Source organism: Lutra lutra, chromosome 9 (genome assembly GCF_902655055.1).
Source record: "Lutra lutra chromosome 9, mLutLut1.2, whole genome shotgun sequence".
NCBI classification, from domain to species: domain Eukaryota; kingdom Metazoa; phylum Chordata; class Mammalia; order Carnivora; family Mustelidae; genus Lutra; species Lutra lutra.
In genome coordinates, this window is record NC_062286.1 from 136,058,684 (window position 1) to 136,075,508 (window position 16,825).

The 16,825-nt window shown below is 46.3% G+C and overlaps 1 protein-coding gene across 11 annotated transcripts in view; it reads right to left on the bottom strand.

Moving 5' to 3' along the window:
• The window catches only part of BCAS1 (brain enriched myelin associated protein 1), a 92,580-nt gene that overhangs the window by 66,370 nt on the left and 9,385 nt on the right, over positions 1–16,825 (bottom strand). For all 11 annotated transcript variants that reach the window (XM_047746328.1, XM_047746330.1, XM_047746326.1 and 8 more), the window contains exons 2-3: positions 16,245–16,321; positions 13,846–13,924 (exon numbers count right to left, since the gene is read on the bottom strand). In XM_047746328.1, coding sequence (XP_047602284.1) covers positions 13,846–13,924; positions 16,245–16,316 — 151 coding nt within the window. In that variant the 5' untranslated portion in view covers positions 16,317–16,321. The remainder of the gene's footprint in view (positions 1–13,845; positions 13,925–16,244; positions 16,322–16,825) is intronic.

The following is a 16,825-nucleotide window of genomic DNA, read 5'->3' on the forward strand; positions in this document are numbered from 1 at the left end:
ATTCACTGAGTGTTTCCCACGTGCCAGGCATTACGGTAAATGCTGTCTGTAACAAGAAGCATTTTATTTATATATTACAGCAAATGTATACACTGGGTACTATCACCACTCCCATTTTACAGGTGGGAAAATTGAGGCTCTGAGAAGGAAAGTCACCTTTCAGACATCATCCTGCTCTTAAGTGGTGGAGTCAGGACTGGAACCCATGTTTGCCCGATTCCAAAGCTCAAACCCTTGACATTTTGTCATAGAAGCAAGAACAGAAGAGAGGGAGAGAACAAAGCAGACAAAGTTTGGTTAACGGAGTTAGTGGATCTTCAAGAAACTATGCACAAGAGAAAAAAGAAGAAAAAAAAACGTGTTTTCTCACATCTGGGAGCAACTGGTGTGTGATTTTGTTTTGTTTTAAATAAAAGTTAGATCATGTCATTCATCTGCATAAAACTATCCAAAGATGGCTTCACTCCAATTAAAATGAAGCCAGAACTCTACCATACGCAACGTGGGAGAGCCTGAGCTCAGCCCAGGTTCTTCCTCTTAATACACCAAGCTCATTCCCACCTGAAGCTCTCTGTGCTAGCTGCTCTTTCCAGCTGGGGGTTCCTCCCCTCCAGTCTTTCCATGGCTAGCTTGTTGTCATTCAAGCCTCAGGTCGGGACTTCCCTGACCACCCTTCCTAAAGTCACCCTCCCACTCACCCCCATTTCTTCTTTGGGTTCAGCAGTGCCTTCCCTGGTCTCTGAAATGATCTCATTAATTCAGTTTGCTTCTCCTCCATTAGAAAGTAAGCCCAAGTGTACCGACACCTGGTCTGTCTTGATGACAGCTGTGTCCCCAGGGCCTCCAATGGTGCTTGGCACATAACAGGATTAAGTCAGGGAAAAGTAAGGCAGAAGTCCAGAGTCTGGGGCATAGCAAGTGCCCAGGGACCCTGACTATAATAATGGTGAGAGTAGCAACCCTTGTAGTAACTGGTGATGGCAGAGGCAGTGTTCTTTCTTCTAACAGTCCATTATCCAAATCCTCCTAGTTCTTAGGGTTAAAGAGGGAAGCAGAGGCCACCATCATAATTTCATTTACAAAGGAAGTGTCTGCTTACAAAAGTTATTTCCCACTCATACATCCCTTCCTGTGCCAATCCGGCCTGTGTGTCAATATCCCGACCCATCCGGAGAAAGGACAAGTAGGGCGGAAATGTAATGCACATGATTTGCAAAGGGAATTGCAAACCTTGCAGAAGACACAGGAGTTTGCTGAGTCATGGAAAGTACTGCTCAGATCACACACGTGGCTCTTGTCGAGTGAGAATCTGGCAGAGTTCAAGCAGGTCACAGAAGAAGACAGGAAGGTAGAAGGGAAACTAGGTGATGACCCACTAAGCTTTTCAAAAGAGAATTATATTTGAATATCAAAGGATTATAGTAGGCCCTTGGGAAAACTGATGAAGACCTCAAAAAGTTTTACAAAAAAGACCCTTCTGAGGTCCTGCTGCAGGAGTCAAATGACACATCAAACAACTGTGGCTTTCTGTGTTGTGCAAATGCATTTGTTGTTTTCTAGGTCTTGAAACAAGGATTCATGTAGCAGATACTTAGAGCATGGAGGAAGATGTTAGATTTGGAAATTTCACGGATTGATCAGATTACATGCTTTTCATCTCAATATGAAATAGCCATGATGTCTTGGCCAAGAAATTCCAGCATAAATAAAAGAAAGGGGGCGTCTTAGAGCTGAAAGTTCTTGACTATCAGCTTGATACAACACGTGTGCGCATCTAGCAATGGAAATGCTGGGTTTTAATGTTGGGTTCCAACATCATGTGGCCAAAAGGTAATTGTTCACCCTGTGCTCTCTCAAAAGTCAACAGCGATTTGCTAGTCACTGTGGGGTGAGACTATATTAGTGGACCTCACCATTCCCACTCTCCTTTCCGCTCACAGATTTCCCGTCATTCATGTGCTGCAGAAGTCTGGAACGTACAAAGAGAATTCAAGCACTAAGCCACCATTGCTCCAATGGGAGCCAATATTGTCACTCAAAGACACATTCAATGTTTGATTTTTTTTTCTCAACTTGATTATAATACACATTTAACATCTGTTTACTACCCCAAACAATTATCTCTTAATTCTTTTCTTTTTCTGTATGGATCTTCCACCTGCATGGCAAGATAACTAGCATCTGTGACCCCGCATGGCTTGTCAAGCTTGGTTCACGTTCATACAGATACATACGAGCATCCCAGATACAGGTACACAAGGGTTGTGTTTGTGCTTCTTGGTTTTTACAAAAATTGGATCAGATTAGATATAGTTTTTTTTAATTGCTTTTATCTATCATTGTTACGGATCGAATGTTCATGACCCTATGAAGTTCATAACTACAAATCCTAACCCCTAGGGTGGTGGTATTAGGAGGTGGGGCCTTTGGGAGATTAGGACATGAGGGTGGAACCCTCATGAATGGAATTAATGCCCTTATAAAAGAGGCTCCAGAGAGCTCCCTTACTCCTTCCACTGCTTGAGACTCAGTGTAAAGGTGGCCATCTATGAACCAGGAAGAAGGTTTTACTAGACAACAAATCTGCCCCAGTCTCTGGTATTTTTGTTAAAGCCACCTGAATGAACTGGCAATCACAGTTATTCCTCTCAGTTAATATGTCTGAATCTATCTTTTTTTTTTTTTTAAGTAGTCTCCATGCTCTGCATGGAGCCCAAAGTGGGGCTTGAACTCACGACCCTAAGATCAAGACCTGAGCTGAGATCAGAAGCTTAACTAGCTGAGCCACCCAGGTGCCCCATCTTATTTTTTTAAATAACTGCATAATATTCGTTAGTATGCATATACCAAAAGATATTTAAGCCATTGCCTTAATCAACAACCATTCTGGTAGTTCCCAAGTAATTGTTTCCCTTTCTATTACAAACAATGCTGAGATAAACTTCTGTGTTCAAAAATCCTAAACTAGTGCTTTTTTTCTATGAAACAGAGGCACAGATGTGCAGCTGCTACACCCAAATCAATGTGCATTTAATTTCTAAAAAGAGACACTGCCAGATTTCTTTCCTAGAAAGGGCAATAGTGATGCACATTTCCAGCAGCAGTGTGATAGTGTGGCTTTCTCCCACCCGCAAGGGTGGCAGGGATGGGAAACAGCAAGAACATTGATCAGATACACAACATGAAAGACATCTTAAGTGGTAAAAACATACCAGGGGAGGTCACGTCTTATTCTGTCCGTGCCCTCTAAGGACAAGAACACCAAGGATAAGCCTTGGACATGGAGAGTGGGGTAGGTGGAATTTGTGCTCCATAGAACACTACTGGAGAGTGACAATTATTAGTTTGGGACTCCGGGGACTAGGAGTAGCCAGCCAGAAAGCACTATGAGACAAGAGGCTCAAGGGAGACGGACGGGGAAAAGCAGCCAAATCAAGAAGACATGATATTCTCCAGAGTTGACACATGAATGATCAGTGAGGACACAGAAAGATGCTCAACCTCAAGGGCCATTAGGAAAAGGCAACCAAAACCACTACACGGCACCGCTTCACACCCAGCAGGATGGCCATGTTGAGAAAGACCAACCATCAGCAGTGTTGGCGAGGATGTGGACCTAACAGAACCCTCCTGTGTTGGGGGGTGGCGGGAAGGCAACATGGCGGAGATGCTCTGGAAAGCAGTTTAGCAGCTCCTCCTGCTGGATGACCCAGTAATTCCAGTCCTGGATACGCAGCCGAGAGAATGAAAACGCATGCCCAGGTGAGGACCTGTACACAAATGTTCACAGCAGCACTATTCACGAGAGCTGAAGAACTGGAAGCAGCCCAAACGTCCGGCAGTCAACGGATGAATGGATAGCCAAGACCTGGCCTATCCAGGTGGTGGAGCTGTATTCAGCCGCAGGAAAAAATAAAGCATGGCGACACGCTGTGACATGGGTGAACTTGAAAACAAGGCACTAAGTGAGAGAATCCGGGTATAAAATACCACATATCGCAGGATTCTAATTACATGACATATCCAGAAGGGGTGGACGTCTCTCCGTAGTGACAGACAGCAGATTAGTGGTCGCCAGGGGCTGGGGGTAGGGGCTGCAGGGAATGACTGAGCCTCCCCCTCGAGTCTCGGGTTGGGTGATGAAAACATTCTGGGGATAGTGGGGATGTGGTTTGTACTACCTCGTGAATATAGTCAAAAGAACTGAACTGCATACTTTAAAAGGATGAATTTTGTGGTAGGAGAGTTAGATGTGATTTTGGAAAAGGAAGACATTGTATAAACATCCAATGGGGGGAGTGAGTGGGGTGGGGAAAGGAACACGGAAGGTGAGCACGCAGTTAAGAGGAAAGGCACACAGCTGGCTTTTAAGCATATGGAAGGATGCTCAACATCATGAACAGTTAAATATGGCCAAAATTAGGAGAGCTAGCTTTCCATCTATCAAACTGGTGAAAAGGGAGATATTTAGTAACCTAGCAGGGAGGGAATAAAAGAACAGCCCCAATATATCATTGGTGGCAGTGTATTTTGGCAATCTCTGGGGAGAGGAATTTAGTGATATATACCAAAATTTAAAAGTTCACAAGCCCTGTGAACTCTAATTTCTAATCATAGAATATTATCCTATAAATATAATTGCACTGAGTCAGAAAGACACAGAACAGATACACGCTATTTGCTGGGCCACTGTACCCCTGAGAAAAGACTAGAAGCTTATCGATAGGGGCCCGGTTAAATAAATTATCACATGCCCATCCAGTGAAACCCTCCACACATTATCATTCTCCAAATCACCTAGTAAGGGAAAAAAGCCAGGTCCAACTGTGTATAGAATGTTCCCATTCGTTTTAAAAACGTGGTGCTGAGAAGCAGAGCAGCGGGTTTTAACATGTGCCCGGTTAGAACATGTCTGGCCTAAGAAAGGGTAAAGTTTCCTTGCCTCTAAGGAAGGAAATGGGAAGCACTCAGGGTGGGGATGTTTTTCCTGTCTTAAACCTTATTATGCGTACTGTTGGGAATGTTTAAATGGATAGGTACTAAGGCCAGCACCTTCCCATGTCACTTAAACATGTACAAATAATGAAAAGAAAAAAATAGCTGGAAAGGAGAGGTCTAGAATGGGATTTAAGGCGGACCGAAGGAACAGTTGGCCTATTTCCGCTTAGCCTGGCGCAGGCCGGGCAGTGACAGTGGGGACCGTCACTAATGAGCCGGCGCCTGTGATGGAGGCTTCACCAAGCCGAGTGGGCCCTGCGTCCTGGAGTGAGGTCATGACCCAGGGGGCGTCTCCATATTCCACAGTCTGACCCTCTGCTCAGCAAACTTGGACCCCCCCCAACTTTTTAAGTCCCCTGGAGTTGATGTATCCCTCAGAGGTCATTTTAAAAAGAGCTCATGAATGAAGCATATAGGCTACTTCAAAAGGGGACACAACCATTGGGGATCTCTTACCAAGAGGTCCCTCCCTGGTGACAACATATATCGGAGTGCATTGCCAAGGGCAAGAGGCCTGGTGGGTCCAGAAACCAAGCAAGCAAACCGTTAAGACTTAATTAGCTAAAGGATCTAAATGTTTACTTTCTTCAAGCTGGGATCACCTAAAGGTGATGATGATTTTTTTTTTTAACGTTATTTTTGTTGAGAGATGAAAAGTAGGGAGAACAATTTTACATTATCAGAAGTGGTCAACTATGAGATCTGCTGAAAGGGCCGGCATGGTGTTCGTCCAGCACAATGTTTAGGGATTGTTTTGTTTTGTTTTGTTTTGAATAGGGAAATGTCATCTGAAAATTCTCAAGTGGGGCTTTCACAGAAATAGCTGGTTATCTGCTGGGGGCTTTTGGCAGGGCCTCTGGGCTCAGAGCTGAGAACCGGTTCTACATCGCAGCTTTTGTGCCTATGAATGGAGCCGGACTCGGCTTGAGTTTCCAGTCCTCTCGTTCTCAGAAACACGTGGCCTCTGAGGTCTTCTCTGCACAGAGCACATCTCACCCACTGATCTGCTGTTTTAATTGTTAAACTCCCAGAAATATTTAGGGCAGCTTACCATTTCCTTGGTCTCCCTGATTTATTATTATTATTATTATTATTTTTGGGGGGGGGCAGGGCAAGTGTTGGCAAATTCCTCCCAGTGTGGTAGAAGGATATGAAGAGAAAGTCTTTTGAAAAGTCTGCTGTAGGGGTGCCTGGGTGGCTCAGAGGATTAAAGCCTCTGCTTTTGGCTCAGGTCATGACCCAGGGTCCTGGGATTGAGCCCCACATCGGGCTCTCTGCTCCTCAGAGGGCCTGCTTCCTCCTCTCTCTCCATGCCTGCCTCTCTTGCCTACTTGTAACCTCTGTTTGTCAGATAAATAAATAAAATCTTAAAAAAAAAAAAAAAAGAAAGAAAAAGAAAAGTCTGCTGTAGGATTAGAACTGTGATGGAAGCCAGTTATGGTGTTTCATGATCTGGTTAAAATGCACCCTGGGGAAGAGAAATGAAATAATGTACAGCTGCCCCATGACCATCCTGTTTCTCATTTTGCTGTTTGTCACGCTTTCCCTGGGTCTCTCTTGGGCTCTCCTGGCCTCCCTCAGAGAGGGACAAGTTAATATCGCTCATGCTCCTGAAACCATGTCGGATGTCTGCACGTGCTGAGCAGAATATGGGCTTCTTCTCAGTCCAGAAAGGTAAAGAACAAGTTGTGTTTTACTCAACAGAAGCTGCTGGAAATCCGACTGTATGCACCCTAGAACAGAATGCTGTGTCCAGGGTGTCAGCCACGGTAGGGACAAAAAAGTCTTGGAAGAATTTAAAACAGAAATACCAATGTTTTATTTTTGAAAAAAAAAAATGTGAATAAAGAATTTTCTATGTGAGTGCCCTCCCAGTGGTTCCCAACCATGGCTGAACGTGAGTAGCTTTCAAGTAGCCCAGGGAAACTTGAAAAAAGATTTCTGCCTGGGTCTTACCCACTAGAGTTTCTGATTTGCTGATTCTAAGTGGGGTCTGGTAATGGGATTTAAAAAAAAAAAAGTCCTCCCAGTGATTCTAATGTGGATTAAAAATTAGGCACCACCCCTATTTCCAGGAACAGACATTGTTGTAATGGCCATCTTTTCTCGTTTCAGGCACCAAGTGAAGGGATTTGCAAGCGTGATCTTATTTTCTCTTCATAACACCATGAGGTGGGGAAGTGAAGTCTCTTGCTTAAGCTCTCGCAACTGTGAAGAGGTGAAGGGAGGCGGCAGATCTAAGCAGTTTACCCAGAAGCGCTCACTCGGCCATACTTAGTAGAGGCCCACCGCGCCCGCCCAATCTGGAAGATACTATCTAAAATGCGAAGGATAAAAAGGTTGTGCAAGAGGTTCACTGCAATGTTGTTTGGAATGGAGAGAAAGAAAAACAGAAAAATGAATGCCCACCCTCTGAGTAATGGCTGAACGAAGGCTAACACATCCACACCTTAAGACAGTTTGTGGCTGTCCAGTAACAATAAATTAAACGCTGTACCTGTTGAGCTAGAGGGAAGTACACGCTTGTGTAGCCCAGGGGTCTGTCCTGGGCTGGGCTGAATGGACATGTGGGGACTAGCTGGGCATTCCTCTCTTTCTTGTCACCTGGCTTCTTGGTGGGACCAGCAGGGCAGTCTCAGAGCACTCGGACTGACCCCGTGGTTAGCAAGAGACAAAGGCAGAGCCTACAGGGCTCCTTAAGGCTTGGCCTTGGAATTCATGTGTCATCCTTCCCACTCTGCATCAGGGGTTATGGAGGTCAGCCGGGATTCCATGGGAATCCATGGGAAGACCACAATAGGGAAACATGGATTATCTGGGGGGTGGGGGAGGAACGGATGTGCCCATCTGGAGACCGTCTACCATAATAGTGTAATAGGATAATTTTATCCAACAGAAATTCTCCCCTGGAGTTTTCGGTGAGAAAAACGGCACCAAGGATTAGACTTCTCAGGGCATACCTGCAAGGGGGCGAATGGGGAAAGGAGCGCGGGGTCACCCGGGGGGCGCCAGTTTCCGGAAGTCGCGGCTGTGCACTGAGAGGCGGGACCGTGCAATGCTGGGGAAGGAGAAAGGGAAGTGTCTGCGTGGATGCGGCGTGGAGCAGCGTTTCAGGTGCACAGCTGAGCCCAGAGAGCTTGTGGGGTGAGAGGACATATGGCAAGGCTATGGGACAAGAGGGAAAAGGAATGTTTGGAAGTGAGCTCGCTCCCCTTGCCGCTTTTGAAAGGCCTGAGCTGACAGTCTTCGAGACCGACGCTGAGCAGGCGCCGCGGAGTGTCCCCCCAGCAGCCAATCCTCCCCAGTGCGCTGTTCTCCGCTTGCAGAGGGGAGACGGGGCGGTCCTAGCATCCCCTGCGCTGGTGCGGCCACGTGACCTAGGCCTGGCCAATGAGATGAAGAGGATGCCTGCTGGCACGCAGGGCCTTCTGGGAAAGAGCTCCCGTTCTGTCCCAATCGGAGGGGGGAAGGGCGGAAAGTGGTGGCGCATGTTGGCCTTCCTCTTCCTGCTTTTGGATCGGTTCACATGGGGACGTGGTGATGTTGGGCCCACAGTCTCACATCTCGGGTAGCTCTGATTTTTGGTACTGGGGCTCCCATTGCACTTCGCCCAAGCGTCACTATTGGCAAATGCTTCTGTTCTCATTATGTCAGCGCATGGGCAGGGACAGGTGGCTCAAGTACGAATTTTCAGCCCCATAAAATGATTGCACTGATTTTATTCTTTTAAAGCAAAATTAGGCAATTCTTCTTTTTGGGAACAATCGACTAGGAACAGAAAGGGAAGCCATATATTTTATATATATATATATACACACACACACACACACACATATATATGTGTATATATATATATATACACACGCACACATACACATATATACGTGTGTGTGTGTATATATATATATACATATATATATATGTATGTATGTATTTTTTTTTTTAGGATTTTACTTATTTATTTGACAGAGAGATCACAAGTAGGCAGAGAGGCAGGCAGGAGAGGGGGAAGCAGGCTCCCTGCCCAGCAGAGAGCCCTATGCTGGGCTCCATCCCAGGACCCTGGGACCATGGCCTGAGCCGAAAGCAGAAGCTTTAACCCACTGTGCCACCCAGGCGCCCCTGAGCTGTTTATATTTTAGAAACTTTGTATCCAGGTGAAGCAGAGACAGTCTCCTGTTTCTGGAAAATGCTGTGTTCTGGTCGATACAGCCTGCGTTAGTCTCTGCCATCCAATAGCATTAAGGACTGAACGGTGGTTTTGTTTTTGTTTTTGTTTTTTTAGAGTGAGAACTAATGTCATAGATTTGATAGAAAGGAGTCAAAGAAGGAGAAAATGAGGCATTTTTATTTTTCCAAAGATCAGTGAGGTTCTAGGCATAAATAAACAGGTGGGAAAGTCTCGATCGTCGGAGGACATGACAGGGAAAGCCAGAGATAAAGGACAGGCAGCTCATCAGGCTCTACATCTAGTTTGCTTGTCTCCTGTATTTCGACCCATTTACCCTGTGCCAGCCACTGTTCTACACCTCCTGCCAAAGCTAATATTATTATTACTCCCATTTTATAGATGACTCTCTGAGAACACAGATTCTTTGCCAAGGTTCTATAGCTGGTGGGTAGCAGAGCTGGGACCTCAGCCCAGGTCCGTTAGATTCCAAAGTATGAGTGCACTCACATGGTTTTCTATTGCTTTTAGAACAAATCGCCCCAATTGTGGTGACTCAGAATTACACAAATATATTATCCTACAGTTCTGAAGGTCAGACATCGAAAATGCATCAGCTTCTGGAAACTCTAGAAGAACACCTCTCCCTTGCTCTTTACAGCTTGGAGGGGACCCCTGCGTTCCTTGGCTCAGGGTCCCTTCCTTCCTGTCAAGGCCAGCACTGCAAAATCTTCTCATCTGTTTCTCCTTCTGTGATGTCTGCTTCTATCCCTTTCTTTCCCCCCAGGTTCCCCCTTAGAAGGTCCCTTGAGTGTACATTGGACCCACCCGGAGATAAAAACTATGCTAGAGATAATCCAGTGAACGTCAAACTGCAGTGACAGCCTTTATGAGCATCAACATTAAATCCAAGCCAGCACAAGTAACTTTCTCCATGTGTTTACCACCTGCCAGGCACTCTTCTAAGTATTCCACATGTATCAACTCATTTCAGCTTCATGATGATCTTAGAAGCTTGGTTCTACCAGGAATGAATATTGTTCCCATTTTGCAAATGAAAGGACAGAGGCCCAGAAACTTCCAGAAGCTCACAGGACAGAGGCATAGTTCGAATCCCGCATCCTGGCTTTTTACCCTTCCTTCCGACTGCCATCCCTGCTTCTTAATAAGCCCTCCCAGGAAACGTTCCTGCAGAGTGATGAACTGTTGAATCGTCATAGGGAAAATATAGATAAAAAGAAGGAACACAGTCACCCAGAATCCCACTTATCTCTTTCTCTGGTGACTTTTCTCTATGGGCATACGTATACGTATATCCCACCAGAGTCGAACACAGATGTGCATCAAAAGATTTGGCCAGAGACTTCTGCCAAAAGAATCAAAAAACCCCCAGAATCCTACTTTTATACCCCCTTAAAAACTGCATTGGATATTATAACTTAGTTAATAATCTGGGGAAAAAAACAGCAAGATGGTAATAATAGGCTGCTTTCCTCATTAAATGGGATAATCACTCCGAAGCAAGTTGCATAGGACTCAAGTTGTCAGTGAATGACAGGCAGAATTCTGACCTCAGAGGATTAATCTAAACTCTTTACAGATTCTCCAGCGGGTGCCAGATAAGTTGAAAGCAAGGCTGTGGGGGACTAGAGCTAAATGCAAGGAACTTATGACTCACCAAAATGCGATTCTCTGTTTCCCTTGTCATGCGTCGGTATTCAAACAGCAATATGCTATTCCAGACTGTTGTCCTGTATTTCTGTAACCTGTTTTCCTCCTTTTAGGAATTCCTTCCATACATATATATAATTTATTAATTGTATGTGTGTGTGTGTGTGTGTATGTGTGTGTGTGTGTGTGTGTGTATGTATATAGATATATATGTAGATGTTGGGGAAGAAAGGAGGGAAAAAAATAGAAAAGGAAGGAGAGAGGGACCAAGGGAGGGAGAAAGGAAGGGCCTTTCTCAATTCCCAACCCTACGTTCTTTTGTTCTTCCTACATACTCCTTGCCTTTGTGCCCTATACTACAAATAGGGGAATGATCGTATAATTATGATAGAGAAAGAGGTTTCTCTATGATAGAGAATGAGGCGTATTATATTCTCAATGCCTCTCAATTTCCTGAGAACAAACATCTACAGTTTGTAAATTATATAAATGGTATGATTCTCATTTCAAAGCCTGTGCATCTCAATGGCCAGCTTTTACCCCATCATCAAAGGCTGTTGCTGTAAATACATACATTTGGTGTACATCAAAGTATAAGTTTGACCCACAGGGTTTAAAGGGAGGAAAACTTGGGGCCTTTTCTCATCCAGTGACTGCCAGTCCTGGCGGTGTGTCAGAATCCTCCAGAAGGCTCCCCACCATAGCTTATTGTAGACAGAACCTATGGGAGGGGCCCTGCATTCTAAGCTTTTAATAAACTCCTCAGGAATGATATTGTGATATAGAAAAGAAATACCTATTTGGACTTCATCCCCATTCCTGGCACAGGCTGCCTAAAACTTATCATATAAATGATAAGAGCCATGACGACGTCTTTTGTTATTCATAACAAGCCAGCCCCTTTTAACTACCTCGGAGTTTATGTTAATGAGGTGACTTTGGAAAGCCCCTAAGGATGGGGGCCCAGGTTGCCAGGGGAACCAGGCTTGTGATTAGAGGGTTGGAACGTTCAGCCCCATTCCCCATCTCTGGGGAGGGGAGAGTGGCTGGATATTGAGTTCCGTCACCGATGGCCAATGACTTAATCAATCATGCCTGTGTAATAGAGCATGCACAAAAATCCCTACAGTACAGGGTTCAGAGAGCTGGCTGCAGGGAGGGTGGGCCACGGAAGCTCCATATCAACCCTCCCGCCCCCCCCCCCCAAACCCAGGAGCCCTCCTACCTTGCCCTATGCCTCCCTTCCCTCTGGCTGTGGCTGAGTTTTATCCTTTTATAATGAACTGGTCATCTAGAAAGTCAACAGTTCTCCCGAGGTCTGTGAGCCATTCCAGCAAATGAAAGAACCTGAGTGGGGCTCATGGGGATCTCTGATTTGTGCACGTAAGCAGAGCACCCACCGCGTGTGAAAGCGGGAGGCAGTCTTAAGGGACTGAGGCTTCAGCCTGTGGGGGCTGATGTTACCTTTAGGTCGACAGAGCCAGAACTCCATTGAGATGGAGGACACCCAGAAGCATCACAGAATTGCTTGGTATGGAAAGCCCACACATTTGGTGTCCAGTGTGGTGTGTGTAGTAGAATATAAAGAAAGGAGTTTTCCCCTAACGCTAGGGCGTTCTAAAACCTCTAGAACCAATAATAGGACTCATTTCCTCATTGCTCAGAAGAAGAAACGGAAACCCAGAAACTTACATGCAAATGACAGCAACCATAATCATAAAATAATAGTGACAGCTGATACATGGAGCACTTACTATATGGCAGGCACTGAAATAGGTGTTTTATTAAATCTGATACTTATGTTGTAGGTACTATTGTTATCCCACTTTACAGACAAGGAGAATGAGGTCCAGAGAGCTTAAGTAACTTGCTTAAGGACACAGAGCTGGTAGGTGGAAAGCCAGCAGGTGGATTCCAGAGTTACCCCTGACCACTTCTTCTTCTTATAGAAGTTTATATACATGTCCTCCGCAAAGTAGAACCCAGCCATTTTTGATGCACTGAATTTATAGTCTTCTAATGCAGGACAAAACAAAATAGATAAGTGTATCATCCCATTTTAAAACTGGCCTTGTGTAGGGAAGATTCTGTTTCCTTGTCTACTTCACCAGTTTCTGTAGAGTTCCTAAGTGCTGGGTAACATGTAGATGTTTGATGGACAGGCTCCTTTAATCCTCTCGGGAATTGTGTGAGCCCGGAGCCCGGCATGTGGCTCCATCCCAGACCCTGAGATCATGACCTTAGCAGAAGGCAGACGCTCAACTGCCTGAGCCACCCTGGTGCTCCGCAGAGCAGGGACTTTAACCTCAGTCTGTCCAGCTCCAAATGCCAACCTCTTAGTGTTTCACTCTTTTGCTTTTGTCTTATCTGCTGGAGATCTTGCCCTCTTCAAGCGGTTACGCATACTCAGAAGCAATGGGTGCTGCTCAGAGTCGAACTGTAACCCCAGTGCCTGTGACTTCATTTGGAAACAGGGTCTTTGCCAATGACCACCTTAGGATGAGGTCAGTTAGGATGGACACCAACCCAATATGACTATGTCCCTATAGAAGGGACATGCGACACGCAGACAGATGTGCACAGAGAGGACAGCATCTGGAAACCACGGAACAACTGAGACTCCTGGGAGCTCGGACAGGGGCAGAGAACAGGTTCCTGCTTGCGATGCTCAGAAGAGCTCAGGAGGTGCTTTTCTCTCCTACCTACCCACTGCCCCGCTGGCTCATGGTCTGTACCTTCATTTCTGTGTCTGTGGTTTTCCTTTTTAATACAGCTGAATATAGTCCAAAGAAAAGACCTGTGGCCTCCAGCACTGTGAGACAACACATTTCTGCTGTGTAAGTCGCCCCGTTTGTGACACTGTCCCAGTGGCCCCAGGACACTAACACTAACGTTTTCAAAGCGAGCCTGTGGCTTCAAGCCTTGCGTTCTCTTTTCACCATACACAGGATCGGCAGACCCTTCCCCACCCCCTGAGGAGCAGCCCACTTCCCCAGCGTGGCACTGACCTTCGCCATGGAATGGAATGTCACAGGTCGATATCATCACCGGCGTCCCGTTTTGACCACACTCACACTCAGGCGCCCCCTGCAACAGAATACGCGGCAATTCGTAGTCAGGTGTTTGGGGAAAATCAGAACTCAAGGAAAAACCTCAAGGCCACAGGGTGCATCACCAAATTAAACTTAAAGGCTATGTTTCTGGAAACTACTCAGCTTCCCATCATGCCTCAGGGAACTGAGTAAACCATTCATCTCAGGGAGCCCCACGAACACAGGCAGCGTGGACCGCATTGCGCAGTGAGACGCCCAGCTGACAGGGACGCTCATCTAATCAGTGGGGAGAGAGAATTGGACGCGCCAATCCCTGAGTCCCGGGAGGTTAACCACATGCCACCCTCCCAAAAACACAGTGTCGTCCTCAGCCCAGCCCTTAGTCAACAAACTTGTCAAATACAGGAAGTTCACCGTGGCTTTCCTTCTGCTCCACACCCTCTCCCTCCCTCCTCACCGTTGGAACCTTTGTTCCAGTTTCCTGCCCTGATTATTTTTATTCTTGACATTGGCTGCAGAAATTTAAGAAGCTTATATATGTGTATATGTATGTACGTATGCACATATTCACACAGAAAGGAAAATGTTCCAGAGAGAGAATGTCTGTTACATAATGCTATTTTAGTAACAAGGCCATCTAAATGTTACCACCAATAGCTGACACTAATTGGATATTGATTATGTGCTAAGTATTCTGCGCACCATATCGTATTTTGCGAATAGCTTCGGTAGGGTAGTATCGTTGAATAAATGCCCAGAGAGAAAAACCACAGTCTGATGGCACTCCTGAAGGTGGGAACCTTGTGGGAGGGACACAGAAGACTTTTCTTTTTTTTAGGTTTTTGTAATGGTCTTAAGGGTTTAAAATAAGCCTGCGTTCTTGCATCTATCATTAACCCTCCCAAGAAATCACGACAAGGAAACTTCTAACCTGTGCGACTGTTTGGTCCCGAGCTCATGACCGGCATCCCCTTTGGGGCAATCCTGGGTGTGCCAATTTGATTTCTTTGGCTCACAGAGTTTTTATTTTCAAGTCTTTGGGAATTAGTTGCCGCTGTTTAAAAAGCAGGAGAGTTCATGAACCCTGTTTTCCAACCGCTAATGACGAACCAGACTGGGAACATCTGGTTGGTTTCTGTCGGCCAGAGCTCACCATTTGCCCATGGACCCTTGGTCTCCGGTCCCCTGAAGGTAACTGCCGCCCGATTCCCTCCCTTCTGTCACTGCCCCCTGCAGAGCCTCCGGAGGCCAGAGGCTCCCAGATGAGGAGTCACTTGGGAGCTTGAGGGACTGCTGAAGCCCGAGCCACCCCACCCTCCAGGCTGCGTCTCAGTTGCTGTCAGGTGGGACCAGGCAGCGGGAGTCTGTCTGCAAAGCTTCCCAGACGATGGACTCAGCGCTCAGGCTTGACATCCACTCTGCAGGCACCGGAGTTTTGAGCCCATTTCTTCAAACCCAGCCTTCTATTCTGAGCAGGAATTCTCCGTTGATACGATCGATATTAGTTCGTAGGGGGTTGTAAACCTCCTACGGGGGTTTCCATGATCACGGACGGGGTTCCAAATCTTCAGTGGTATGGATTGCAGAAGTGCAGGCTCTCGGCCACTTGGTGGTAGGAGATCTAAGGAGCGGCGCTGGGGTGTCCCTGGCCTCAGCCCTCCAGCGCAGTCTCCTAAAAGAAGCGTTCCTAAGCCGGTAGAGCCCCCCGCCCGCTGCACTGAAGACGCCGCTGCCTGCCCTCACTGCCACCCTCATTCTGGTCTAACTGGTCTACGGAACTACTCCGGCCAGGGATCCCCATGTGGAGCTGAGGCTGTGAGCTGCTGGCCCGAACCTGGGGTTTCCCATCCTCAGCACCGCTGACACTGGGGGCCAGATCATCCCCTGTTCTGGGGGCTGCCCTGTGCACTGCTTAGCAGCATCTCTGGACTCTACCCGCTAGATCAGGAGCCCTGAGCTGTGACAATCCAAAATGTCTCCAGACACTGGTGGAGTAGGGGGGCATGGGAGGGGGGCAGGCAAAATCACCCACAGCTGAGAACCACCTGGCTGTAGGGGCCAAACTGGCCCCATACGATGCACCTGGGAGGTCCTTGAAGACCCAGTTTGCATAGACTCCCAGCCTTGTAGTTTGGGATTTGGGAAGTCTTAGGCGAGGCCTTGGAGCCTGCATCTTTAACAAGCTCCTGGATGGATGCTGGAGCTTTGACTACAACGGAGGAATCCCTGGGAACAGCAGCACGTCGTCAGTAATGTCTGTGTGATGAGCACCGAACAGGCCATTCACTCTGCGGTCACCCCCGAATCTAGCTGCTGGTCAGTCGCGAATGACCCCATGACCCTAACTACACTACCTTGTTAGCTTCTGCCTCCAGTTCGTTCTCTTGGTCTTCAGCTCTTTGCGGGACACTCATTTGGTTACCCATTGTTCCTGTAACGGAGAAGAAAAGAGATAAAGAGAGGGAAGAATTAAAACAAGAATCTTATTCCCGCCTATGAAGCTAAGTGTCGTGAACGGGCAGGTTACTGCGGGTGTATCACCGCAAGCCCAAGTTAGCTCAATTGTTCGTATTTATTTTGGGGGATGAGAAAAGGTTTGGGACTCCTACATTCAGTAAAGTTAGGTCCAATGCAACCCCAGTTTTCAACTGCTGGGAGGAAATCGTTATCATCATGAAAAACATATTCAGTATAGATAACATTTTTTTTTTCTCTTTTAGCCCAGCACAGCTATCGTATCAAGGAAATGTTAGAATGTAGATAATTAAAATAATACTTATAATTTTTAGTATTCTCTAATTGTCAAACTAAAGACCCCTTGTTAAAACTCCTCATGGCACTGGCTTTTGGTTTGTTTGCTTTTGTTTTTCATAGCACTTAGAGGTACTTATAATGATATATTTATAATTAAATATAGAGCTAAAGTCTGGTGGGT